The 26,804-nt window shown below is 40.7% G+C and overlaps 2 protein-coding genes across 4 annotated transcripts in view; both read left to right on the top strand.

The window, feature by feature from the left end:
• The first annotated feature begins 83 nt into the window (after positions 1 to 83).
• Positions 84 to 7,276, top strand: ak4 (adenylate kinase 4). Its single transcript, XM_069725351.1, has 5 exons — positions 84 to 616; positions 1,553 to 1,672; positions 4,764 to 4,936; positions 5,517 to 5,635; positions 5,768 to 7,276. Exons 1-5 carry the CDS (start codon positions 475 to 477, stop codon positions 5,892 to 5,894), a joined length of 681 nt encoding a protein of 226 aa, XP_069581452.1. The 5' UTR covers positions 84 to 474; the 3' UTR covers positions 5,895 to 7,276.
• Positions 7,277 to 8,701: 1,425 nt separating this feature from the next.
• dnajc6 (DnaJ (Hsp40) homolog, subfamily C, member 6) overlaps positions 8,702 to 26,804 on the top strand; it is a 35,330-nt gene continuing 17,227 nt past the window's right edge. For 2 of the 3 annotated variants that reach the window (XM_069725352.1, XM_069725354.1), the window contains exons 1-2: positions 13,051 to 13,468; positions 20,870 to 21,005. In XM_069725352.1, coding sequence (XP_069581453.1) covers positions 13,264 to 13,468; positions 20,870 to 21,005 — 341 coding nt within the window. In that variant the 5' untranslated portion in view covers positions 13,051 to 13,263. Of the gene's footprint in view, positions 9,108 to 13,050; positions 13,469 to 20,869; positions 21,006 to 26,804 lie in introns of those variants that run through there. The other variant, XM_069725353.1, reaches the window with a different exon arrangement.

Raw genomic sequence — 26,804 nt, 5'->3', positions numbered from 1 at the left:
ACTGTATAGCCTAGAAAAACTACAGTTACCACTTTACCCCGCGAAGTTTACTCATCCGCATTTTTTCTGGATGATGTGCGCAGAAAAATAGGGCGTTGTGGAGACTCCCTCATTCATTCGCAGAGAAAAGTCTCTGTTCTTAAAGACGTAGACGAGTGTAATGTATCCTTAAGAGAGCAGGAAGAAAAAAGGAAGGCGTTTTGACTCGATCCGAGTCAAAGAGCAGGACAGTCCCAATGTGCGCAGAGATGTGTTCTGCGTAAAGACGCAGACTCCAGTGATACGCTGAAATTTAGATTGGCAGAGCTACTTTTTAAGCAGTCTGGGCTTCATAACTCTTTGAATGCTCACGCGAGCAGCTAATTAAAGGAGTTGAATGAGGAGGTGATTCGATCTCTCGCGCACAAAGGAAAAAAAGTGGCATTTCAGCATCCCAGACTTTCTACAGTGTAGCAGCCTGTTTTTGAGGAAGACATGGCCAAGTTATTTCGAGCTGCTATTATGGGTCCACCAGGATCAGGGAAAGGCACGATATCCAAGAGGATTGCGCAAAGCTTTGGCCTCCAATATCTGTCCAGTGGCCACTATCTACGAGAGGGCATAGCGGCAAACACAGGTAGGTTACAACTCCATTTAGTAGCCCAAATGTCAATACTAGGGTGTCAACAGGAGGAACCAGCCCGCAGAAGAAAAGTGGATGAAACACGTAATTTTCTGTGATGCATGAGTGAATTTCACGATCAGTGTTTTCCAACTTTTAAAATCATTATACTTGTCATAAAAATGCAATCATTGTTGAAGAACGCTGAAGAAGAAGCATCTAAAGATACAACACAAGTACTTTTACTAGTCCACAGTTCAGGTCATTTGAGAGTAAATCTGGAGCCTTCTATCAGAACAACACCAGACATTTGGATAATTACAATGCAATTTTGGTTTATGTGATTTCTGTCTACTTGAGTTCACTTGCAGAACTGTCTAACAATGTTCTACTCAAGTTAAAGCCTCATTCTAGGTTAGGTAGTTACTTTATTAATCCCCGAGGGGAATTTTTTTTAGGGGTTTTATTATTGTAAGAACAAACATCCTAAACATTTGGTTGTGTCTCTCTCTAAACTTCCTCATTATAGTTGCCCAACTGGAGTCAATATAATTCCCTTCATTTGCCAAGCTCATGTATACTGACAATAAAGCTAAGTTCACGTCAGAGAGCTTAAGTAAAAACACGTGTGCTTGGCTAACTGGAAGGTTTCAGTGAAATTGTGACTTGCTGGATTGAGTAACTCCTTTTTTTTTTTGCTTGTGATTAAATATTTGAAAACCAGTGCGTTCGATTAATGAACCCTGTTACTTGGCATGAATATTTATCAAATTACCCACAGCAGGTCCCTGAGTTTCCATTTTTTATGAATAAGATAGGAAAGGGTGCAGGCTTAAGTTTGTGAAGAATCTGCTCAGACAGTTTGGTTGCATACAGCAACTGTCTTGTTTTTGAATCAGGAAGCATCAACAGACCTGCACTGTCTGTCTTTACCTGTCTGTTGCGTATCAGAGGCAGGGCTGCAGGTTAAGGCCTATGTAGAAAGAAGCATGCTGGTGCCTGACCATGTGATGACCAGACTGATGATGCCCAGACTGGAGCAGCTGAGTGGCCACAGCTGGCTGCTGGACGGTAAGAAAAATTGTGTTTACGTTAAAAAAGTACTTCAAAGAAACAAAAAACGTTATCCTGCTGATGCACAATTAAAAAAAAAAACAGCTTTGCATATCGCAGCCTCCATCCTGTGTATTGATTATTTGTAGTAAGGGAATATATTCTTCATAATGCACCTTCATGCCAGCGGTGGGAACTGCCTGCCATCCCTTAAATGTGATTGGCCACCTCAGGTGCCTCCCCACAATCCCAAATCTGATGGTCATATTAGAGCCGTCACATAACTGATTTATTTTACCCCTCTGCACTTTCAGATACAAAGGGCCACATGCAGTGCCTCCTGTACTTGAGTCTTAGGAAGTGGAAAAGCACATTCTACATTATCTTATATCGGTGAGCAATGAGCACTCTGAGGTACTGATTTCACTACCAGCAGCTCTGTGTGTGCTCTTTACCGTTACTGATCTTACAGTAGTAGTTACGGATAAATACAAAAACAGCTTTTGGACTTTTGTATCAGGAAGGTCAAACAAATTCCCCGTGGTAGTTTTAATGTCTATTGTCATTTTCACAAACTATAATTTATTCACATTCAGTACCAAGCATCACTCAGTGACCTTTGTCCCAATTTTAAGCAAATAAATTAATAGAAAGGTTGACATGTTTGTCCTTATCAAGCCACTGTAATTGAATCAAATACTACATGCCAATTAATTGTTAATTTTTGTGTGTGTATTACATAATAATTCACATTTGCCATGAGAAGTACATGTACTGGTTGGTTTGTGCCATTAGCAACATACAATGCAATCCAGAGGTGTGTTAAAAAAAAACACTGAAATCTCAAACTACTGCTAATATAGTTTTTGACGTATATAAATATATTAAAAAACATATTTTCACATGCTTTTTGCCTATAATTATCATTAAAAAAAAAAGCCAAAGACAGTCTCTACTTTTGTCTCATTGTCATGGTTTGATGTCAAATTCAAACGCCTAAAGTAGTAAAGACATCAGTCTCACTGAGCTGTTAATGTACTTTCGAGGACAGTAAGACAGCCAGAGATGACAAAAAGAAAAACAAAACAGCAGATCGTCGTGTCTTTTCCAAAGTTAAATATTAGCCACTATCGTTAAGAGAACACCAAACATTGATGAAACAAACTAGTGAGCATTGAATAGGTTTAAACCTTGAAACATGATCAGTAAACAAATAATTGAGCAAGAGAAGAGGGGACGGAAATCAAGGTTACACAAACACCTGATTTTTTTCAACCACATTTCTCTTGACTCTGATAGTGTGTGTTGTTGGTGTCAACAGGATTTTGTATTGCATGTTGTTTTTCAAATGGGTTTTATTTTCCAACGTGCATGTGATGCTTGTTAATTTCCACCGCCCTAACAAACACACACACGCCCTCCCAAAATATACCGTGCGTATACATAATTTTGTTTCGCAGCCTGTGATTGGTGCCTCACTGTCACTCATATGTGGGTTGCGTGCTGGCAGCATTGGTGATTTACCAGCACTTTATTGACCAAATAAAGGAACACGCTGAGTGATTGTCAGTTTCCACTCTAATACATAAGGAATCAATAGACTGAGGACAATAGCCTCAGAAACAAAGGACCTACACATCGAGTCGGATCGTCATGTGAGTAAACACACACCATGTGAGAAAATCACTGAGTACCAACCCTTATTGGTGTTGTTCTGGAGTTCACCCTGACCTCTGACCTGCCTGTAGCTTGGAGAAAAGAGGACGCATGAGTTATTCTGTAAAGATCACAGCAATGTAAATGTAAATGTGTGATTCTCATAACAAAAGTGGAATAGAAGACTCCAGTACACTCCAGCAACATGGCTCTACGGATGGAAAAAACACGTTTCTCAGTTTCCCTTTTGGTCCAGACTGGTGCCCTAACTTTTCCTCCAGTGCCACCATGAGGTTGATATCTTTGTTGTCTCGTGAAATATCTCGACAACTAATACACAGATTGCCATTAACTTTGGTAAAGTCTTTCGGGGGCCTCAGAGGATCATTTGTGGAAACCTTGGTGATCATCAGCAGGTCAAAGCTCTCTCTTATCGAGCAGCAAAATATAGTGCAGATATTTATGTTTCCATCCAGCCTGGTCCTGCACGCCCATTGCTCCTTCTGGGGCTAAGTGTGATCACACTGAAGTCAAGCGTTTCTGACTATAGTTCCAGCTATAATGGCGGTGGTGGTAGAGGTAGATGAAGTGATATGAACAGTTGTAGCAATGCCAGCAAATATTAAGGGATTGAAGCCGGAATCTGCAAAGTCTGCAATGGCCATTGTAACATGGTGTTACAGCTTGGTGAGTTTTGGTGCAAAGCATACTTCATATGCAACAGCTGGAATCAATCTCTATCTATTCACGAAGTAAATTTGGATCAGTGAGCTCAAGTTAGCTCCATCAGGATGAAGTGTAATAACTTTGGTGATCATCAGACTTTTCATCTAGCGCCATACACACGTCAAAATTTAAATTTGTCCAATTATGTTTTTGTTTTTTTTACTTTAGTGATCTTTAAAAAGGACATTCCCATTAGCCTCAGCTGTATTATTATTTATTAAATGATACCAAGCTAACAAGCTAGACTAAGATTTTAGTGAACCTGCTAAACATCAGCATTTCCATGAGCATATTAGCCTGCTGATGTTTGTAGCATTTAAACCTCACAGCTTCACACAGCTGCTAGCGTGACTGCAGAGTCTTGTCTGTTTGATCCAGACTGTGTGACTGAAAGCTTTGTTTTTTCAGTTAATTCATTATCATTAACATAATCCTGTTATAGATACAGATACAGTTAATTTCACTGGAAACAGTCCAAGTTTACCTTCTGTCAGCCACTGATATTAGCAAACTTTTAAACAGGAAATAAAAGTGTACGCAACAGTAAAAGGATGTACTGTAGTTACGTCTTTCTCCTATTTAGTGAAGCAACCATAATCATGCACATATGCATTTCAGTCTTAAATGCGGCTGATAGAAAAATAAAGGTCAGAGACCGTTGTATTACTGAATGTCTCAGTTGATGATGCCTCTCACATTCCCCCTCCTCCCTGTGACATGCGTCTAGGTTTCCCCCGCACACTGACGCAGGCTCAGGCCCTCAACAGTTTGTATCAGCTCGACTTGGTCATCAGCCTCAACATCCCCTACGAGACTCTGAGGGAGAGACTGAGCGACCGCTGGGTCCATCCAGGCAGCGGGAGAGTCTACAACATGGGCTTCAACCCTCCCCGAGTCCAGGTACTCCGAATTCTTAGGTGACAGTATTGTTGTGTTTAACATATTATGCTTGATATTTAAATATTTCTGTGCCACCGTTTCTTCCCCACAGTGAGTTTTGAAGCTGGCAGTGGTTTGATGGTAATTTACTTTTTTTTTATGGGGAAAAAATACAATGAGACACAAATGATTGTATAATTCTTAAAACTCGTCTGGAAAGGACCTTCAATCAAATTGTAAGCATAAATGAATTTCATGAAAAAAACCAATACGTTTTTATATATGTCTAGGAGGATACTGCCATAATACAACATGATGTTGACGATGACAGTCTTACATAAAGCATTTTGTGAGCTTGTCTTTTTTTCCGCCTCATTTGTTTTTAATGCGAGCTTCATATGATCATATGTTTATGGGTATAATGTTGACTTTACATATGTGTCTAAATGCAGTTGGCCGTGATGCATGCAATATTGTTGTTTGCTTGTTTACAATATTGTGTTGTGATGTAATCCCCTTTGCTAAAGGATTGTGACACGTTGTGTTGAGCTTACCCCGGTTGCATGGTTTTATGGTTGTGACCTTGCGTTGCCTTCCTCAGGGTAAGGATGACGTCACCGGGGAGCCACTGATTCAGCATGACGACGACAAGCCAGAAGCTCTGATGGCCAGACTGAGACACTACAAAGATGTGGCAAAGCCAGTCATAGACTTATACAAGTCAGTAAATATTTTGTTTTCATGGTGGACAGTCTTTGATTTTACATTTCAGCAAAGTGACATTTAGACGCTATAAAAACTGCAGCTACAACCTTTTTTCCTTCTAATTTGTTCTCCCACTTATTCTCTCAGGTCCCGAGGAATCCTGCACTCATTTTCCGGTACAGAGACAGACCGGATTTGGCCATACATCAACTCCCTCCTCAGCACCAAGATGCACACACAGCCAGCAGATGCCTGCCAAACCCAGACAAACTGACACACTCTGAATGAAAAGACCACAGGGAAGAGGGAGGAAGTGGGGCCATGTCTTCACGTGCTGGCCTCGTGTCAGCTTTCAGCTTCCTCATTAGGAGTGAGCTTTAGAAAAATGGATGAGGACACTGATTCGATCACGAGTTGGCTTTTCAAATTAATGGTTGCAAATATTTTATGAGCTTTATACTAAAGCTTGTGATGAATTACAGATTATCACATTGACATGTTCAGATCCTGCAAGGCAATGTCAAAACAGATCATTTTCATAAATCAGAATGTGTGTCATCATCATCTACTTTAAAAAAAAAAAAAAAAAAAAACATGTTTGACATTCAATTTTCAAGTGTTCCAATCTACACACCAAGTCGGGCCAAAACAGAAAAAAGTAAATACCAAATGAAGGATTTCTTTTACAGTTACGGTTACACTGATATTGTATTGGAAACCATCAATATGTGGACTCAAGAGTTTTAAATGTACTATCGGGATTTTTCATTTTTTTCTCTAACTATAAACCTGCGCAAGCACATGTTCTGACTAATATGCACCTACAAGTCATCTGTTACTTAAGGAACAAGTTTATAAACTATTGTTTAGTCCTTTAGCTTTATCAGCTCAGTGTTTCTAGAATATATCCATCAGTTACACAAACAATGTGCACTGTATAGACTCCGATTCTTTACTTTTATGCTGGAATGCTGCAGGATTTGGTGTGCAGGCCTCTTTGAGCTCCTTTAAATATGCTGCAAGGCTGCCTTAAGGTTTTGATCTTCAAATTGTCATGATATTTTTGTTAAAGTGTAATGTTTTTGCAGTGTTTGTTCAACTTTAAAATACTGCTGGATTTAATTTTTTTTTTGTACAAGATGGGTCACTTTTAGGATTCTGGTCAGAAATGTCAGTTTTCATATTGATTGAATGTATAAATCATAGCACAGTGGAACAACATGTAAAATGTCAAAATTGTTAGATTTTGCTTTGTTGCCTTTTGCTTTTGTAGGTGATTTCTTAAGGATCAGAATAATAACAGAATAGCCAGTGATTTATCAAATTAAGTTTGCTTTTTACAATAACTCGAGCACAATGACCAACACGTTCAATAGACCAACCAAAAACAAATACATTTGAGTTGTTTTCAGCTCTGTCAATGCTGGACCGCAAAAGCATCCTAATGACAGTAAAACTAATTTGTATCACCTTAATTCATTAAAAAGGCTATAAACAGCAACTTGCACTAACTTGGGGATTGGGATATGGAAGACATATTCTACATCCTTTGCTGAGATTTTGTCCCAAGTCTTATTAATGATGGATTCAAGGACTGTTGGTGTTTTATGTTGTACATGATAAACTGTAAAGCAATTTGAGTTATCATACTGTTTATGGAAGACCAGAGAAGAAGAGACCATCAGAAAACCCCAGAGCTTTTAGCAGAGAAGCCTATATATGTTCATTTCAAAGTGGGAACATGTCTATATAGAGTTTGTAGAGAGCGGCTGATTTACACTGTGGGTTCTGTTGTGTAGGGCTGGAATGCTCAGTCTGTATTGTTGAATGAATGGGTGTGGTGTGAAAGTGTTAGATTGTACACACCACACTGCTGTTGTGTAAACTACCCTGATATTTTCATGCCATGCTGTTGAAACATGTTAAACTCCAAGAATAAAACTATTTTCCCAAGCCTGCTTTTATTGGACGTGGGAAATCCAAATACTTGTTTCACAACATAGCCGATACTGTATATGTACAGTGCATACTGAACTGACAATGTGTTATGTCTTAAGATCAGATAACATTGTGTGGGAGATGACAAGCTACAATACTTCTTACTAATTTGATCATAGCGGACCTTACGGAAAAAAAATACATGAATTTTACATGTGCGGAACCTTGTCGTGGTATAATGTGTATATAGATTTCCATGTGAAAATTTTCCCACATATTTTCCCCACGTTATTATATGTTCCAACATGTGGTAAACATGTGTCATGTGTGGGATCGCATGTGTCCCATGTTGAAAACATGTCAAATTGAATGTGTTTTTTTCTGTATTTGACATGATTTCTGAGTACAGTAGAGGCTTTCAACATTTAGTGTAAGCAAGAGGGCAGTGTAACCGGAAAAGACCGCACTCAACTTGTTACAACTAACTTTCTTTCTTTCTTTCTTTCAAACCTACAAATAAAAGAAATGCTTTGCTCCTCCCTTCTTTGCAACTTGATCTTTAAAATCATGTGAGAAAAACAGGAAGCAGCAGGAGGGTGTAAACTTAACCATAAAAGCGGTCTCTTTAAAACACGTACTGAAAAACACACTCACGTACGCACGCACGCAAGCCGAGGAACACTGACAAGCATCTCCTCCTCTCCTGTCTAATCCTCTCGGATTTGTAAATAAACCTCATGTGCATTAGAGTTTGGGAGAAACTCCCACTCAACTGCCACGGATTACTGCCTCATCTGTTGTGTTTACATTTGACAGAAGGCGCTGTCTGTGCAAAAAACACGATTTGCAGTAAACGGTCTCAGTTATCACCTGCAAGACACGAGGACTATTATCAATATGTCCAACCTGAAATGCAGAATAACTGCTATTGTGTTTCCCTATCATCTTATCGTCCCATGATAATTGTTATTGTGGGGGACCTCTACTGTATAAAACCCATAAATATTTAATGCTATTTTTGTTCTGCATTACGGGTGGATGTCACCAATATTGATATTTTAATTACTGCGGTTCTATTTCGTGAGTAAAGAGATGTCCTTCCGCTTATTCGCCTTCTTCATCCCGTCTCTGAAGTCCAGTCCAGGTTTTTCTGTCTCAGCTCGGGCAGAATGCGTTTAGCGGCGCAGTTTCTACAGATCCACGAACATCCACACCCGTGCCCGCCTCGCTTACACTCATCCACATCTTCTACAGATCTACCAATCGCCATCGCAGGACCTTGTCTGTTGATCGTATGCCAGAATGTGATTATATGATGATGCCGTAGCCCGGTGCTTCCTCTGTAATTTCACCGACAGGTTAACTTGCAGTTCCCGGGGGATTCTCGGAGGACAGCGTGTCTCACAGGACGTTTAAAGCTTTGACCTTTGACTGGCACCGAATGACAAATCAAAGGTCGGTGTATGTGAGCGGAGCCGAGGTCCAGAGCGCATCTCCACCACGGCACAAGACGGCGTTCCTGGGAGAATGGTAGAAAGCGCTCTGGAAGGTAAAGTCATCCGCTGGATTTTTGTATCTTATGTGATTCCGGAGACATTTCGGTTTGAGCTCGCTCAGCCTCCCTGTTGTAGCTACAACCAGGCAGAGAAGGAGAGAGAGCATCATGATCTGTGTGTGGATGTTACATAATATCAGGCTACCTCTGGAAATAGTGACCACTTCTCTCTCTCTCCCCCCCCCACCCCCAGCGCATCTGTGCTCGGTGGACGGGAGGCTCTCATCAACATGCACTTGTTCCAATGAGAAATTATCTGCTTTTCTATTTCATGAGACAAATGGATCTAAACTGATAAACTTGTTTCTCCTCTGGGCCTGTCTTTTGACTACATGCGCACGAGCATCATTCATGCATGACATCATTTGGGTCAATTTTGTCATGGATGTCGATTTTTTTTTTTTTTTTTTTTTTTTTTACATGGGCTATATATCATGAGATATGTCATCCTTTCTGCGGGAAAATCCATCGCACTGCTGCTTTTTCTGTATGACTGACTCTTGATTGAATGAACAGTATGAAGGCTGCCACTGTGATTTCAATTTTTCAGTCAGCTGATGATATCGGTAAACAGCGTTCAGTGTTACAGGCCAAAATTGGAGAAGCGAAATATTCAAAATATTGTAAAGACAGCCCCGATTTGATCATTATCGTCTGAACGAGCTGCATCTCGTATTTCCATCAACAGTGTCATCAGAATTAACCATCTTCATCCCCCAGGGCTGCCCCGATATGTTGAGAGGACAGCTCCTCATTTCTCGTCCAATAGCGCACCGTCACATCGCCACCAGCGTCACGCGCGTCACGTGAGCCGCTTAACATGGCTTGGTGGTGTCATGTTTTAATCATTAGCTACTGAATCATCTTTTGCACCAGCGCTACGGATGTGTTAGTTATCCATCAGGGTTCAGGCAATTTAAGATGGACAAACGATTCCTATGCACATGAAATGCATTTTGTAATCCCTCTAATTATGGCACACAAAAATACTGCAGGTGCATAAGCCTGTTTTTTTTATTTTATTTTTTTTATATATCTAAGGGCAATGACTTTTTAAAAAAGGTAGGGAATCTCTGTTTTGTTCTGCAGCATTTCAACGGGATAGGTATAATTAAGGCTGCATTGGTGCCAGTAGCTGTATGATGTCATGTAGTAGACCAAGAATCCTGGGATTTTACAGGATCTCAGACTAACCCAACGATTCAAGTCCACCGTCTGTTTTGTCAAGCGAGTCCTGCTGCTGATCCAGCACATTGCTGGATTCTGCTGGGGATAATCATTAATCCTCGATCAATCCTCGAGGATGATGGTAAAAAAACAGAGAAAATAGTGACACAGCTTTTTGTAAGATAAGACGTCAGAGAGGATGTTACAGCCATGTCATAAAGCAGTTAAAATGACACTGAGCAGTAAATTCAAAGGCTTTTATGGGAGTTTTAAAAGAGGAGTGTAAATGCATTTCTGGATTGTCCAAATAAGGACTCCGATGTAAATCATCATTAATGCCAAAGTCAATGTCAGAATATCTGAGGCAGCGTTTTTGTTTTGTTTTGTATACAAGAGTAATTTAGAGAAGCGGCTGTCTCTGATCTCACCACAGTTCAGTTAAACAAGTAGCCTACAGCATCAGCTTTATTGTTGGCATTTATTTTGTGTTTTGAGTCAGCTATTCATATTTATATAGCAGCTGCCCCGCATTTTTAAGAGTTGAACTAGCATCCAAAATACAGTACCTGGAAATGTTAGTATTTTTGAAATAATAGAGACTTTTTTTTTATTGCAGTGTTACTCAAGTTATTTAGCATACTTATATATGTATATTATAATACTTGCTTTTCTGCACCGAACAACTATTTTCATTTTGAGGGAATCACATACATTTTTCAATTAAACAAGAAGTGTAAAGTAAAGCCCAGAGTTGCATATTCAAAAATGTTGTGTTTTTTTGTGTGAACAACAGACAAAACACTGAATATGTTAAATTTATAATATGACCAAGAAAAGGCGAATAACAAATTGTCACATTTGAGAAGTTGGGACTGGTGAATGGTTGGCATTTATGCTTGAAAAATGACTGCAACGATCAGTTAACGAAATAGCTCATAGCAAGTTTTGTGTCGATGGACTAAACAATTTTAATGTACAGCTCTACAGTATTTGCTAATTTAATATACCCTTGATTTAATCAGGTAATGTCACTAATCTAGACTTTTTTTTTTTTTTTTCGAGAGAGACACCTGAATAAATGTGCATCAGAAAAGAAAAACAAACATAACCAGCCAAACAAAAGCACCTGAGATGCAAAGAACATGGATTTAACTAAATGTTTAAATACTTGATCTTGCACTAACATGGCAGAGAGCATGAGATTTGTACTGCACCTGCTTGCTGCGTCCTAAGCGTGCAGGGCATCAAGGGGTAAACACTGGCAGGCACCCTCAGGAACAAGACAGGAAGCTCCGTTGCAACAATGCAGCGGCAGCTCGTTGCGTCCGGCTATCGTTCCTCCCTTTTGGACATTCCGTTCCCGCTGGGCTTTGAGCTCCCGTCTGCTCTGCTAAAAGAGTTTCCCAGGCTCATGTCCTCTTTTCAGAACCATGCAGGGTTTCTGTTGCCAGGGGACAAGGCCCAGGAAGGAAGCATGCCATCAGTGGTCACTGTTTTGTCCTGCAAGGACTGGGGGTCATAAAACAAACATTAGACCTCGACTGACAACTTTGGAACTGAAATTACAAATCTGCGACATTTTAATGACATTACAAAGAAGCTAATGACATCCAAGGCGGCTATTAGTCGAGTCGAGACTGAGGAAAAATTCCCTGTGATTTAGAGTGAGTTTCCTTTTTCTGACAAAGCATGGGGCCGTTGTCTTGCAATTCTGACTGAAAGGCTCCTTTTACTCTTATATTAGGTTGTGGGACAAAACCAGGAGTTCCTGTTCACTTTTAGTGCAGGACTCAAATGAGAAATTAGACCTTATTTATACTGAGGAAAGCAGGTCGTAACTTAGTTTTTAAATTAACTCTGGAGTTACTTGCAGCCCCAACCAATGGCACTTATTACTTATGAACACACTTTAAACCATTATCATGGTGGCCTTTCTACCATGGACAGCCACTGTAGTAGCAGGCACCATCCATCATATGACTTGTGTATCTGACTCACAACTTTCAGCCATCATAGGTTATTAATTAATCAAAATAATAATCAGCGGATCCATGACATGGAGTGATTGTTGTTGCCTTCCTAATTCTTCAAATGTTTTAATTAATGCAGGTAATACTCTTATAAGATGCATGGGGGAGCATTTGAGTATATAGGATTATTTGAACTGGCCTTAACCCAATTTGAAGAGATGCTTATTGTTAAAAAATGGGCTCCCACTCATTTTTTTTTAAAGGGCTAAACAACGTTAATCATTACAAGTGAGAGACTTGGCTATAACCTGTGAAGATGCATTGTTGAATTAACTTTAACATCTATTATTATATCATCTGTTATTATTTAATATATTTCTTCAAAGCACTGCTTGCTTTAGCATCACTATAATATTCCCGTAATTCTCCGGTTTGAACTACAAACACATTGCACTCCCCATATCTGAGTTTACAGTGACATTTTAGTCATCTACTTTATTTTTATTTAGGCTATATAACAAGTTAAATTTTTGCATCTCTACATTAAAATAATCATTGGAAGTCCTATGAGAAACATACAGGCTTACTCACAACTACTGATTAGAGTATGTGAATAATGCATGTAGCAATAACATTAGAGGACTGTGAGTTGGGGTGGATTTCCCTTTAACTCAGACGGGGGCATACAGCGACAGCAGCAGCAGCAGCAGCAGCGTAGTAAAATGCGGTGCTGAGAAAAAGAGGAGGCGAGAGATAGAAAGAGGAGGGAGGGAGAGAGAGAGAGAGAGAGAGAGAGAGAGAGAGATCGGACCACCCGGCAGATTTTTCTAACCACAGAGCAAAGAGGAGACCGGTCGCCCTCTCCTCCTCGGACATGTGGTGCACCCAGCAGCAGCAGCAGCAGCACTAGTAGCAGCACAGGCAGCAGCAGCGGCGGAGGCGGCGCGGCGCAGCCTTCCACGTCTTTTTCGGGGCTTCTTTTGTCTTTAATTTCCCTTTTGTGTCCTTCGGTAATGAGCTTGCTGGGGGCCTACAAGAAAAAGACCAGTTACGATGGCTATGAATCTTTGCAGTTGGTCGATAGCGGCGGAGATAGCTTCAGCGTCGGCAGAGGGAGCAGCAGCGGCAGCGGCGCACTCGGAGGCTCCATCGCAGCCACGCTTGGACCGAAGGCGGGCCCGCTCAGAGAGGAGGACTGCAGCACCATGGACAGCTCAGGTAAGAGTCCTCGCCGCCTCCGGCAACTTATTGAACGGCGATTGAACGCTGACGCGGAGAGTGCTCGAGTAAAGATGTGATGACTGCGCAGTGTTAACGCGGCCTATAACTGTCTTTGTGGAGAGGTAGGAGTGGACAACATATAATGGCTAACAATAGTGAAAGTACACAGGGGTGCCATGAATCTCCTGGAATCCCCTCCGCAGCTCCCGGTGGTTCCCAGACCCCACCTAGAGGCTCTACTGGGCTGTTAATGAACATATGTCCTCCACATGTCTTCCTCTGCTTTTACATGTGCTATCTACTCCTACACTCCCACGGGTGACCGCAGACTACAATAGGTGTGTTCACGTGTAAAGTATGAAAACAGACACTTGATTTTCCATAATATTTTGGACGATATTCCAGTCTATTATTGATCAAAACTTATAAAAAGATGGAGGAATGTGTGTATAAACTCAGTTTACAGTCAATTCTGATTCATATCTACCATTAAACCCACATTTCATGGCTTATTTATTCAATTTTCAAATGGGCTTCAACTGTGAAATAATATCACTTACCGTACTAGAAATCTCATGGCAACGGTAAGAGATTTTAGCTATAGGCAGCCGAGGCACAAAATATTCTCTGTTTAGAAGGTTTATGATGGATTATTAGCTTTATGTATCACGTTAAACCTAAAATACACCATCTTGAACAATAAAGGTGACTGTTATAACATTTTAAAAAATCCCCTTCGTGTTATTGAATTCAGTCAAAATAAGTGGTTTGTTTTGACTGAAATTCTGTTGTTTGTAAAAGAGGCTCTTTTAAAGTGGAATAAACTTTTGTGACCACTGCTAATATTACCATCACTACTGTAACCAATGCTGTTGCCTCTATTGCAGACAGTGCTAATTTAACCGTAACTACTATTGCTAGAATTGGTATTGATTCTGAATATTTGATTCGTTCCATGTGAGATTACAGGAAATTTATATTTAACATGCATCTTCTAGTAATACATAAACAAAACCAAACAAATAACATCAGTTGTATCATAATATGTACCTCTATAAAGGTTCAGAGGATATCAAAACTGACCAACGAGCAGCAGAAGAACAAAAAAAAAATGCTACAAGCCTAAAGTTGATCCTGAGAACTTTTTTCTCAATTCCAGGGAACTAATTTAAATATGTCATGTGTGAACATGAAACTTAAACTTACAAAATTATTTTCTGTGTTTATTTTGAAGTGGTGTCCAGTATGGAAAACTGTTCAAAAACACATCCACTGCATTTATTAATGCTAATATCACAGCAAAATAATGATAGCATATGCAATAAATGATGGCTAATAGGGGAAGTTTGTATGGTGAGGCCTGTGTGTAGAGCCTGGTTCTGCCTTGTGTTCACCTCACTGCAGTGCTCTGTGGAGTCAGCCAGCTTCCAGGGAGGAACGTTTGTGTGAAACAAAAGAAGCTGGGTGGGAGGGTCAATGAGGAATGGGGATTGTGGGTGGGGAAAGAGGGTGGACTCCCGTGTCAGATGTCTGTCTGGCCTGCCAGGCTTCTCAGATGGTCTTTTTGATCTGCCTGTGTATGCCCATCTCTGTGTGTGTGTGTGTGTGTGTGTGTGTGTGTGTGTGTGTGTGTGTGTGTGTGTGTGTGTGTGTGTGTGTGTGTGTGTGTCTACGTATCCATCTGTCCCATTTACACAAAGCCGGATACGGAGGGGGTAAAGGTTGGCGCTCTAAAAGGAGGGAGACACATTCAAACAAGCCATTGATCTTTCTGGCAAAGCCCAGAGCCCCCTGTGCTGCTGATGTCCCGTGCTCGCTTTCTCTGAGTGACCGGGCTGCTGTATTACCTGATAGAGCCTGTATCAGAGCCTCCTCTGGTGTCTGAATTAGCAACGTTTGTCACTGTAGCGAGCTCACCAGTCTGCACACTCCCACATCCATCTGGACGCAGGCACAGAGGCACAGAGCAACATGCAGGGAAATACAGGCAACACAAAACAGCCATAGCAGCAAAGACAGCAAACAGGATACACAAGAAAGATAGTGGACACGTTTTTCTACACAATTATAGGTTTGATTTTCTGACTTTCTCTAATCGTTTGAAATATTATAAAGGTTTTCCTCTTTGGGAACAACAGCCAATAAGGTTGGGAACCACTGCGTCAGCTTCATAAAAGTCATCTGGTGTTAACTAGCAAGTACAGCTGCAGCTGACATCTGCAATCAAACTGTGGGAAGAAGAGCACCACTTAGGATTATTAGAATTACAACTAACGTAAATAAACTGATGTGCTTTTTGGCTCTGAGAAGACAAGTACCAATCAGAGCCTATTATTCCAGGTTCATCCTCTAAGTTTAGTTTCAGTCTTCAGCACGGTCTCAGTACTGCTCAGTTTTCAATTAGACTTTTTTAACATCATAGTATCATAATAGGTAAATCCCTTGTGTAAGTTGTAAGTGGTTGGAATCAAGTTAGCTGCTTCAGTTTCAGAGTCCTGATACTGTATAAACCAGTGTCACTGTCTTGGCTTCCTGACACATGTTTTGAGCACTACTGAATGAAGTTTATTATACACAAGAGTGTCTCTTTTGTTTAAATCACTCAGCTGTAGCTAAAGTTTGTCGATGCAAATTTATCAGACCTGTTACATTTAAACCTGGTATCAGTTTAGTGTGTAATACACCTGTCCGTCCACTAGATGATATCGTGTCAGTGTCATGTTTTGCCTCGTCCAGTCGGAAAAAAAAAGGTGCTTTCGGTTTAGGCACAAAAAAGTACTTGGCTAGGGTGAGGAAAACCTCAAGGTTTGGGTTAAAAAAAAAAGAAGCATTTTTACATATATAACATTAAAAAAAAAGAAGCATTTTTACATATATAACATTAAAAAAAAAGAAGCATTTTTACATATATAACATTACATATGACACACTAGTCATTTATCGTATGACGTCAGTTAAAGAAATCCAAGCTGACTTTTGCTTTCTTGTGGACTCAAACATGAGTCTCCCAGGTGAAAGTCCTGGATTGGTTCCTTCCAATGATCTTTGACATTCTCCCTAAATTGACTTTTTCACCGTTTGTGCTTCATCACATGACCTCCGTCTTCAACCCGGGTTGGTACACATGTGTTGACTTTTCAAGCCAATGGGAGGTAAAACGTGACACTGACACGGTATCCTTTAGTAGACTGATGGGTGTACTACACACTTTGGCATGATACCAGGCTGTAAATTTGACGGTAAATGTACGATTTACAACAGCACAAATGTACCAGTGAAATATTGATGCGAGTTGAATCATAGATGGTATTGATTAGACTAGATACTTAAGCTGCATAAACTACTTGCAAAAAAGTTACTTTAAAATCTATAATGATCCAGGTCCAATCCAGGCATGTTTGTTTTGTCATAGTTAAAAACCAATTTAGTTTAAATCAGAATGAAACATTTGAAGATGTAGAGGTGGTAACACTTCTATAAAATAAGCATTTAGACTTTGTATTAAAATAAATCTTTTTGCCTATCAGCTTGCACCTACAGTTTGTCAAAGCTCTAACACCAGTGAGTCATGCTTCTAGCAGCCTGTAACAGCTTGCTCGTCATTCAGCTAGAATACACCTCTGGTTAAGCTGTATAGATGATTAATCATAGACTCTTTGTCTCATCAGCAGCATCTATAATTAAGCAGATTAAAGTCAGGTTGATGCTGCAGTCATTCAAGTCCAGGACAAAACAAGGCACAGCAGTGTAGTAGCACTGAGAGAGTGCAGTGCAGTGCAGCGTGTTTGTCTCCGTCGAGTGCGTCTCAGTGTGTCATCCACTCCCGGCCGGATATTGAGGGAGAAAGGTTTGAGGCTGTGGGAGGAGGGAGACATATTCAGACAGCCCACTGATCCCTCCGGACATAACTAGAGCTGTCTTTCTCTTCTCTGCTCCTCTCCCTCAGTCATCTCTCTCTTCTGCTCTCTCTCCGTTCCTATTGGTCCACTTGGTGAAAGTGATAGGAGGCGGCTGAGGAGGGGAGGAGGGATGAGCTGTTAGCCTGGTCCTGTTTTTGTGGAACAGCTCTTTCTGTTGTGAGACTTCCTTGAAGCTTGTTTTTTCCTTCAGCACCACTGCTGCCTCTCTGCCTGTGCATGTGGCCTGTGATTGGCATGATCCAGGTTGAACTCACTTAAGCTCTTGATTTCAAGGTTGAGCAGGATCCTGGTTTTCCTCATACATCCTGTGATGCTCACTTGCTGGGAGATGTGCCTTGTAAGGAGCTTTAAAAAAAAAAAAAAAATAGGCCAAAAACTTCCAGGTGAAATTACATCCTTGCATGAAGAAAGCAAGGGGAGTATTTCAGTTTGTATTCCTCAAGACATTTTTTTTTTTAGGAAATACGCTTACTTGCTTTTGATACCACTCTCTTGTCTGTACAGTAAATGTGACTCTACAGCCAACAACCAGTTAGCTTTGCTTAGCATAAAGACTGGAAACAGAGAGAAACAGTTAGCCTGGATCTGTCCGAAGGCAACAAAACAACTATAGCGCACTAATTATCCCAGTACAAAGGCCTTGATGTTTCCATGCACCCAGCAGGGACTCCAGGAAGTTGCGAAGTCCAGTCAACTTAATAGTCCAGTAAATATCCACACCTATTACACAAAGACTTCCCCTCCTTTTGTTCCCTGTTGGGAAGAGTCAGGCTTGCTGCTTCCACTTTTTCCAGTCTCCAATCTTCTTATCTAACCCTCCAGAAGAACGCAAAAAGTACTTCTCAAACTATTCCTTTAAATGGAGGTTAACTAATGATGGTAAGTCATTAGCTCAGAATACAAATTAGAGGTTCATCGGCTGGGCTGAACAGGGTTACTTTATGTCCCGGTTGCTAAAAAACTTGGTTTTCCATGGGAGGTTTGCCTTTAGCTGTTATTCTCTCCTTTTGTTGTCTCTTACAAAGTGTTGACACTGTCTGCTGTACAGATAATTAAAGATGAAATGCCTTAAGTATGCACAAAAATGACACCTAAGCTGAGGGCAGCACATCTGTAACAGGATGTAAATAATGAGGCCTGCTGTCAGCTACCAGTTGGTTTAAAGGTTTAAAGGTACAGATGTGATAAAGTCACAGATGCAATCCTCAGCTTCGGTTCTTTTAGTCCCGACATAAAGAGCATTAATTTCATATTTTATTATCATTTTAATGAGCTAGCTTTAAAGTCGATTAAGATTGTTTTAAGATATTAAACATGTTTATGGACTTAGCCTGCATACAAATCTGATTTAACACGGATAATCTTGACAGCTGTAGGTAAAGTTCCATTTGAGTTTTTGCAAATTTCTCTGGATCATATGCTGCATGAGTTCAACAAGCAGGAGCTTTATTTCCCTGTGAAAAATAAATCCCCGTCACACATTTCAGGCCTCTGCAGTCGGAGATGACGAGTCTAATTTTGGAATTTAGTGAAGAACCAGCTCAAATATAACATGTGGTGAAGAAGTCCTCCTGAAAGGAGTTTAAAGCAGCCTGTCTCAGCAGCCACCATTTCTCTCTTTTCAGATTTCCTCAGAGACACTGTTTGTAATGTCTGCTTCTAAGCATGAAAGTCTGCTCTTAAAATGAGTCTGCAGTGTGCCCCTTCAACGAACCACAAGTATGAAGTCGGAAAAGAAAACAAATAACTTCTCTCGGAGGTTGTTCGTCAGTGATTCGTCAGTGAAAAACTCAATACTGTGTGATAACATCAGCACAGTGTTGAGTATTAAAGGTTATTTCTAAAAAGTATGGCATGGTTTCTGATTTTTATGACTTCTAAGCCTGACCAAGCATTCTAATCTTATTATTTATGCATCAAAGACAAAGACATACACTTGGTTTGGAGACATAGCTCTCACATTTGAGTAACAATTTATCTGGAAGTGTCCCTCATATACACAGAAAAGGGCACGGGAGCACACCAGCAAGAAAACAAAAATGGTCTGTAAAAGGCAATTAGCTATTCCTCTTAGTTTTTAATGGGAGTGGCGTCACATAAATTGCAGCCAAGTACCAGCAAATGACACAGTACTATCTCATCATAATGAACAATCTGCATCACCTTGATATCCTGCTCAACTTCGCCTTTTTTTTCCCGGCGCCGGCCAAATGAAGATGTCTCGTAAACTTTTCACTAGCTGAAGTCGATAATTCAAACTAACAAAACAGAGCCAAACTTTGTAATCCTGAGTCATCCCAAGGTTATGATGTTCTCACAGTAGAGAAGCCTTCTACTGAGTCATTGGGGATTTTTTTTTTTAAGAAGCTCTCTCTTAACCAGTTTTTGCTGTATTCCTTCAATTAGCTTTCCAGGTCAGTACAACACACAGGCTAAGCTTTCTTTCTGTTTTCCCGTTTGGCATAACCCACTTGCACACACACACACACACACACACACACACACACACACACACACACACACACACACACACACACACACACACACACACACACACACACACACAGAGTAGTCTACTTACAATGAATTATAAGTGAAAATAACCAAGCCCAAACCCCAACAAGAAAACAGTCCAAACCCAACAAAAAAACGCGATACTAAATCAGTACCTGCTGGTCCCCCTGATGAGAGCTGCTACTTCAGAAGGCCAGTTTACTTGTGTAAGATGATGAGCCAGAGATTGATTGACTGCTGGTCTGTCAGTGGGTGGTGTCCTGTGGACAAGAGTACAAGAGGTTTCCAGTGAACGTCAGAGTTTAGAGGAGAATCTTGCTGAAAATCTGCTTGTGGGGGATTTTCTGCTGCATCATGTTTTATTGTCAGTAAAATTGTCAGCACCGCCACGTTACATACCAAGTGATGACACCGTGGTTGCTACGTACAGATACAGTACAGAGTATGAAGAGGAGGTGACAAAGGGGAAGAGTGAAGGGAGGGAAATTCTCAGATCACCAGAGGGATGCTGACTCAGCTATAACACTTGGGTCTCTTCCAACATTTGCTTACTATTTAAAGTACACACACACACACACACGCACACACACACGCACGCACGCACGCACGCACGCACCCACACGCACACAGCAACAGATGGTTTGTATTTTGTCAGTTTTGTCCCCTGTGTCCTTGTCCATCATTACTTTACACCCACAGACGTGTCTACTCTGTAAGTTGTGCCAGTGACTCATGTTTGTCACTGAAGTCAAATAAAAACCTCTAATTTGCATTTTTAAACTGAAGGATCAAATATCTTTAGAACGCATTGTCTAACCATCCATCATCTGCATAGAAAAGAAAAAAAACAAACATAGGAGGGTTAAATCCAGCTCTGTTTCCATGGAAATCTCAACGTTGGTGTGTCATTGTGTTTTTTGTTTCCTGCTGAACTCTGATTGGCTAAAGTTCCTTTTGTCTCCAGATATGGATGCTAACTATGGCGGGGGGCTGTTGGATATGGTGAAGGGAGGAGCCGGGAAGTTCTTCAGCAACTTTAAGGACAACCTAAAGGACACGCTGAAGGACACCTCCACCAAGGTCATGCATCAAGTTTCCACGTAAGTACCACCACCACTCATACTGAATTACACGCCTTTTCAACTCACAGCCCGATTCAAAGAGGCCAGATGTGGCCTCTTTGAATCTTGCTGTGGGTTGCAAGAGGCTGCTGAAAAACAGGTTGGCATTTGTGGGATGTGACAAAAAAAACTAAGGTATATATTTCTGAGCTACATTGGGACATCTGAACCACAGAAGGACGTAAGAAAATAGGTATGTGCATCTTGAGAGATGATCTATGTGGGTAACTTTGGCGACAGGATAGTGTGCGGACGAGGAACGGGGAAACCCTGCGTGCTTGTTAGCGTCAGCATGTGCTATGATTGGCTGCAACGATGTTCCACCCGCTCAGTCAGCCTCATGTTGCACTGTGGGCTGGCGGGCCACAGAGAAACTCACGCTAACTAAGCTTCAAAACGTCTATTTATTTTTACGTTTATTTACTTTGCCAGCCACAGCAATAATTAACGGCTGGGCTTATTATGCAATGAATGCATTGCTATCTATCAATATTATACTGTAAAACATATTTGTAGCCAGTAATTGCCAAATTATTCTGTTTGGCCCTCGAGCCTTCAGGGATTTTCATATTTAGCTCATTTGCTATTGAAGTTGAATTATCCTGCTGTATTACATTGGTCCCCTGTGAGATGAGTGTTTGTTGTTCTCTGCAGTTTTACATACATTTTCATTTGAAAGACAGAAGTTTGGAGAACTTTTTTCCCCCCATAACACGGGTTAACTAAGCACTATTTGTGTTGACTTTCGGCACATTACCTGTCCAAATGAGCAGGTTCTTACTTGAATATAATATTCCCACAAACTGCATCAGGTTTTTCAGCAGCATCAATACAAACTCTGAAAGACCTCAGTCCTCGCTTCTTTCCTATAATAAATTTTATGCTGTGTGCAATGACTGTGCCTCCAGACAGCTCGGCCAGCTAATTTAGCATACAGCCAGGGATCAAGAAGAAGGAGCAGCCCTGTTTTTTGTAGTTGTGTTACTGGAAAACTAAACACGCCTGTGAAGAAATGGAATTGAACCTTTTTTGCCCCAAGCAAACTTCTTATTCAATCAAGAATCAAGAATGCCTCTGACGAAACATCCTGCATTAGCGTAACATTAATTAATTTAAGGTTTTCGTCTGGGTTGCAATATATTCAAATCACAGAGTGATATATAATCACAGAAATAGTTAAGGGCAACCAGATTCCAAAAAGCTAAAAGTTGAGATGAATTGGCTAAAAATTTCAAATACTATGCTCTTACACAGAACTAGAACTGCATTTGGAAAACCTGCATTGCAGTTTCTTTTATTTATTTTTTGTTTGGGCGACTGCATTGCTGTCTTTTTTTGTTTTTTTTCAGTGACATAAAAACTGCTTAAGAGCTTTGTTGCTTCAAGCTTTCTGTTTCAAATTTATCAGCACAGTCTGGGAGGACAAAGGACACAGGTTAACCCGCACTGCCGAGTGGCAATATTTCTTCATTTGTGGTCCTAAAGTGCGTGACTGTGTGGTGAAGGTTGAAGTGGACATATGGATTCAGCAGGGCAGATTTGAAAAATTGGTCCCGTAGTGCTGCGATAGGGCGGTGCAGATTATTCTTTGGTCAGCCTTTAGGCCACTGTTCTTCTGTGGGCTGTGACAGAGCTCGCTGACATGAGAAGAACGGGGTGAAATCTTTGGTTGCCGGTTTGAAACATTATCCTTATATTGCATTCACTATCGGCCAGTTTAGAGCGTCGGCGACCAAAGACGGCCTACGTTAGATGTCTGATGGAAATTGAGGACCGAAATCCTTCAACGTGACTTCAGCTGTAAACAACATCAACAAAACAAAACAACCACAGGGCCAAACAATCAGATCACATCAGGAAATGGTGCATACTGCAATTGGCCAGCTTACATGATGCTTAAAAAAAACTCAAACTCATGCAACAAAATCGGTAATTATTTCCTGCAACCTTTGGCCCAAGCCTGTTTGTTGTTTTACCACATCCTCAAAAAACACAAGAGCAGCACCGACGAATGATGTCAGCTGATGACGTCAGCTCACATCTGTTCTGTGTCTTCTTAACATTGTCGACTTTCACGCATTCAGTGCAACTGAAATGCCTCAATACAGTATCACTCAAATTCTGAGTTTATGATGTAGATTCATCTTGCCGAGTGTGACATTAAATAAAATAGTCAAGTTGTGGCTACCTTTTCAAACTGCAGACCTGACTGCTGCTACATTTGACTCTTATTTTGAAGTTCTCTAACTGATGATTACCATGATGAATGCTGCATACTGTTCACAAACCCAGCTCAGATATCAATAAAGCAGGCGTGCTTTGCATGTGTCACACTGGGTAGCTGCATGTCGTTTCAGCTGTTGATTACATTGTAAAGCGTCTCAAGCAGCTCTGGAAGTGAAGCAGAACAGTGTGGATGGAGGGAGGGTAGAGGGAGGTAGCAGAGTCTGGCACGGCTCGCTCGTCCCAGTGCGTTTGCACACAGGCATCTGCACAGGGCAGCACAAAGGGGCCTCTGTATTGTCAGAAATGCACGCGCACGCACGCACACACACACACACACACACACACACACACACACACACACACACACACACACACACACACACACACACACACACACACACACACACACACACACACACACACACACACACGGACACACACGGACACACACGGACACACAGCTCCCCTCACTATTGAGTCAGCAAGTTTGATCCTGATTATTCCTCTCTTGTGTCTCCCCTCCTATGTTGCTCACATTTTGGCAAACACCCACTCTCCTGTCCTGTAGTTGTCTCCCGTCTTCGGTCGCTCATCTGGGCTCCACCTTGCCTCCTTCTCCTCTCTCTTTGCTCTGTATTGCTCCCATTCGGGCTGAATTATTCATGGCAGTTCATTGTGCCAAATGGCCAGTGCACGGCTGATACAGAAGGATTCATTTCATTAGGTCCCTGTGTGCGGTGGTGTGTGTTTGTGGGAACTGTATATGGATGGGTAAGTGGGTTGCTGGAATAATGGGCTGGTGGGAGGCAGGCTACCGTGGCAACCAGCTGAAAGCTTCCAGAAAGAAAGGTAGATGGGCAGAGGTTCCATCATTTACCACAGTTTAGTATGCTTTAGAAATGCATGGCGAGGAGTTAACATGCTGTTGCAAACTGAAGAGTTAATTGTGTCACAGTGTGAAAAAACATTTAAGAGCTTTACTTTAAACATGGATGTGATGACAGGGACGAGTGATCAGGGTTGACTTTCAACAAACTAAGCTATATAACTCACAACCTTGAATAGTATGTCTACAGAGCAGGTACAAACATTATGATAGAGGCAGGTGTTTGGAAGAGATTTTCTTGTTTACCTCATCTCGCGCCTTAAACATCAGATATAGGATGTGATGTTTGCTCCTCGGAGGTCCGCTCCTCTAGTTTTATCCTGAAAAAAGGACAATTATTTTAAAGAGGTATTATCTAATTTTTAAGATAAATTATGTTGTTCAGCACCAATGCATTAAAATGATTAAACCTGTTTCAAGGTAACTCCTTCACGCTGTTGCTTCTGCTTGATTACATATTCAATATCTTTTCAGTTAGATATTCATTCAGCATTACACACTTTTCTTGCTGATATCCTAAACATCTATTACAGAAAAATAGATTGCTTGTTTATTCCGAGACTCCGAAACCAAAATAAAAACCCTATGCGAGGCAATTTCAACAATTAGGTTACACTTTGGTGATTTTGGTTAAAGCTGTATATATTTTATTTTGCATATATTTACTTATATTCATCACAAACATGGCTCAAAATGGATGGTAATATTTCTCTTTGTCTCCTGACATGGAGGAATTTAAGTTTAACTTAGGTGTAAAGAATCAAGAGAATATCAACTCCTAAAACCTTGTATTTATTTACTGTATTGATTCTTTTGTGGAGGCATGATTTGTATTGAAGTTTTAAGAAATCTTCTCAAGTCATTTTTGTTTACACCACTGGCAGACATTTCTCTAAATTGCACAATGTTCTGCTCTTATACAGAAGGCCATTTTTTAATATTTAAAGTTTTTTCTAGTTTAGCAGAAGTTGTAAAAAAAAAGGTTGAGTATGTGTGACTTCAATGCAGACCGTTTCATCCCAATTCATTGACTGCAACTGTTGGAGCACTTCAGCAGAAAGCTGAGCTTCCTTGATATAACGTGAAACCCCTGCGAGCACAGTTGTTAACCACTAGCTCTTTTTAATGCCCCAACAAGACTTGATTGGTTGCTCTCTGATTTTTTTCTCATCTGTATTCAAGGCAAAGGGCTGTTGCTGAATTATTTAAAGGAGCCTGCTTGTTTGTTTACCTGGCAGAAGGGATTTTTTTTTTTTTTTTGCAGGAAAACCAATCTAAAGTGTGTTCTTCTGTCTGCGAGTAACAAGACAGTGACAGAGCCTGGATGGCTGATCTGGTTTTGTGAAAGACACAGTGTCCTTGGTCCGGACCCAGACTGCACCTCCCTCTCCCCCCTCCCTCCCACTCTGTCAGACACACATTCATCTGTCTCTCCCTTCGACTTTGTCTCTCTCTCTCTCTCTCTCTCTCTCTCTCTCTCTCTCTCTCTCTCTCTCTCTCTCCTCTGGTATTCATCCCTCCTCTCTTACTTATTTTTGTTTTTGTCTCTTACTTGTGCCAATTTTATTAACATTTCTCTCACTGTCTCATTTTCCATTGGGAAAAAAATAATAAATATCAGCGCAACTTGTGCCAAAAAATACAATCGTGATGAAATGTATCAGGATTAACTCCAAAAAAAAAAAGTGGTGTAGTATTTTGTTTTTGCACCATACTTTTGTAAAGAGTGAGAGAAGCTTAATCCAGCTCCGAGGTCAGGAGGTTGCAGTGTAGCATGATAATGGTCAACCTTCTGCTACCTCTTACTTTGGCTGTCACTTTCAATTTTCAGCTATCAATAATGAAGCAGACACACTATAAAAAAAAATCCTGCCCAAACAAGGAATGAAGAAATATCACATTTTGGAGAGGGGCATGGTGGGAATGTAGAGAGCCCAAATCCAATATCCAGCGGGATGTAACCCACTTACACTGTGTTTGTTTGAGAGTGAGTGTGTGAGTGTGTATGTAATCACTAGAGATTCTGTTGAAGCACTTCTGTGCTGATGTAATCTGGACTAAAATAGCTTTCATGCTGCTGATTTTTACTTTCTAATAGGAAAACATTAACATCGGGCCCTCTGGTGCTGCTGCTGCCTTCCGTATGCATGCTAGCACACAACTACTGTATGCAGCCAGCAAAACTCACTTCCAACAGGAGCCGAAGGCAGCAGGTGACCTTTATGAGGTTTTTACAGAAAAAAACAACTGTGCAATGCTACAAGTGAAATGAATTTGAATTGTAAACAACACGGAATTCAAGATTTCTGAAAAAAGTTGCAGATGAAATCATCTCCAGAATCATTTCAGCAACAGGGAATTGGTCCGACCTCTTCCAAGTTCTTTTCAAAGTAAAATCATGAATAAATAGGTAATAAGAAAAGCTTGAGATGTGATGTCATTTACGGTTGCATTTCAAGTGTCCTACTCATGTGCATGTTAATCAAAAACAGGTGAATATATTTACTGTGAAGTGTAAATAATCTGATGTCTGTAATGTTTTGCATTTAAATCAAGATGAACAGCCTGTAGCCATCCAGCTGGCATGTAATCAATGACACATCATTGTGTCTATTGTGTTCAATGTAAACAGCATTTCTGACTGATTTCCATTGAAAAAAGAAACC

Source organism: Brachyistius frenatus, unplaced genomic scaffold (assembly GCF_029030835.1).
Source record: "Brachyistius frenatus isolate BFR_SWC_R1_liver_20210118 unplaced genomic scaffold, ASM2903083v1 Contig_419, whole genome shotgun sequence".
NCBI lineage: Eukaryota > Metazoa > Chordata > Actinopteri > Embiotocidae > Brachyistius > Brachyistius frenatus.
The sequence above is the reverse complement of the archived record's forward strand: the minus strand, read 5'-3'. Positions and strand labels throughout refer to the sequence as shown.

What these genes read in the sequence shown, in the direction of transcription:
- ak4 (XM_069725351.1), top strand. Translation starts at nt 475, where the DNA reads ATGGCCAAGTTATTTCGAGCTGCTATTATGGGTCCACCAGGATCAGGG. An exon ending in TCAACCCTCCCCGAGTCCAG is followed by an intron (nt 4,937 to 5,516) that starts GTACTCCGAATT and finishes TGCCTTCCTCAG; the next exon opens with GGTAAGGATGACGTCACCGG. An exon ending in CCAGTCATAGACTTATACAA is followed by an intron (nt 5,636 to 5,767) that starts GTCAGTAAATAT and finishes TTATTCTCTCAG; the next exon opens with GTCCCGAGGAATCCTGCACT.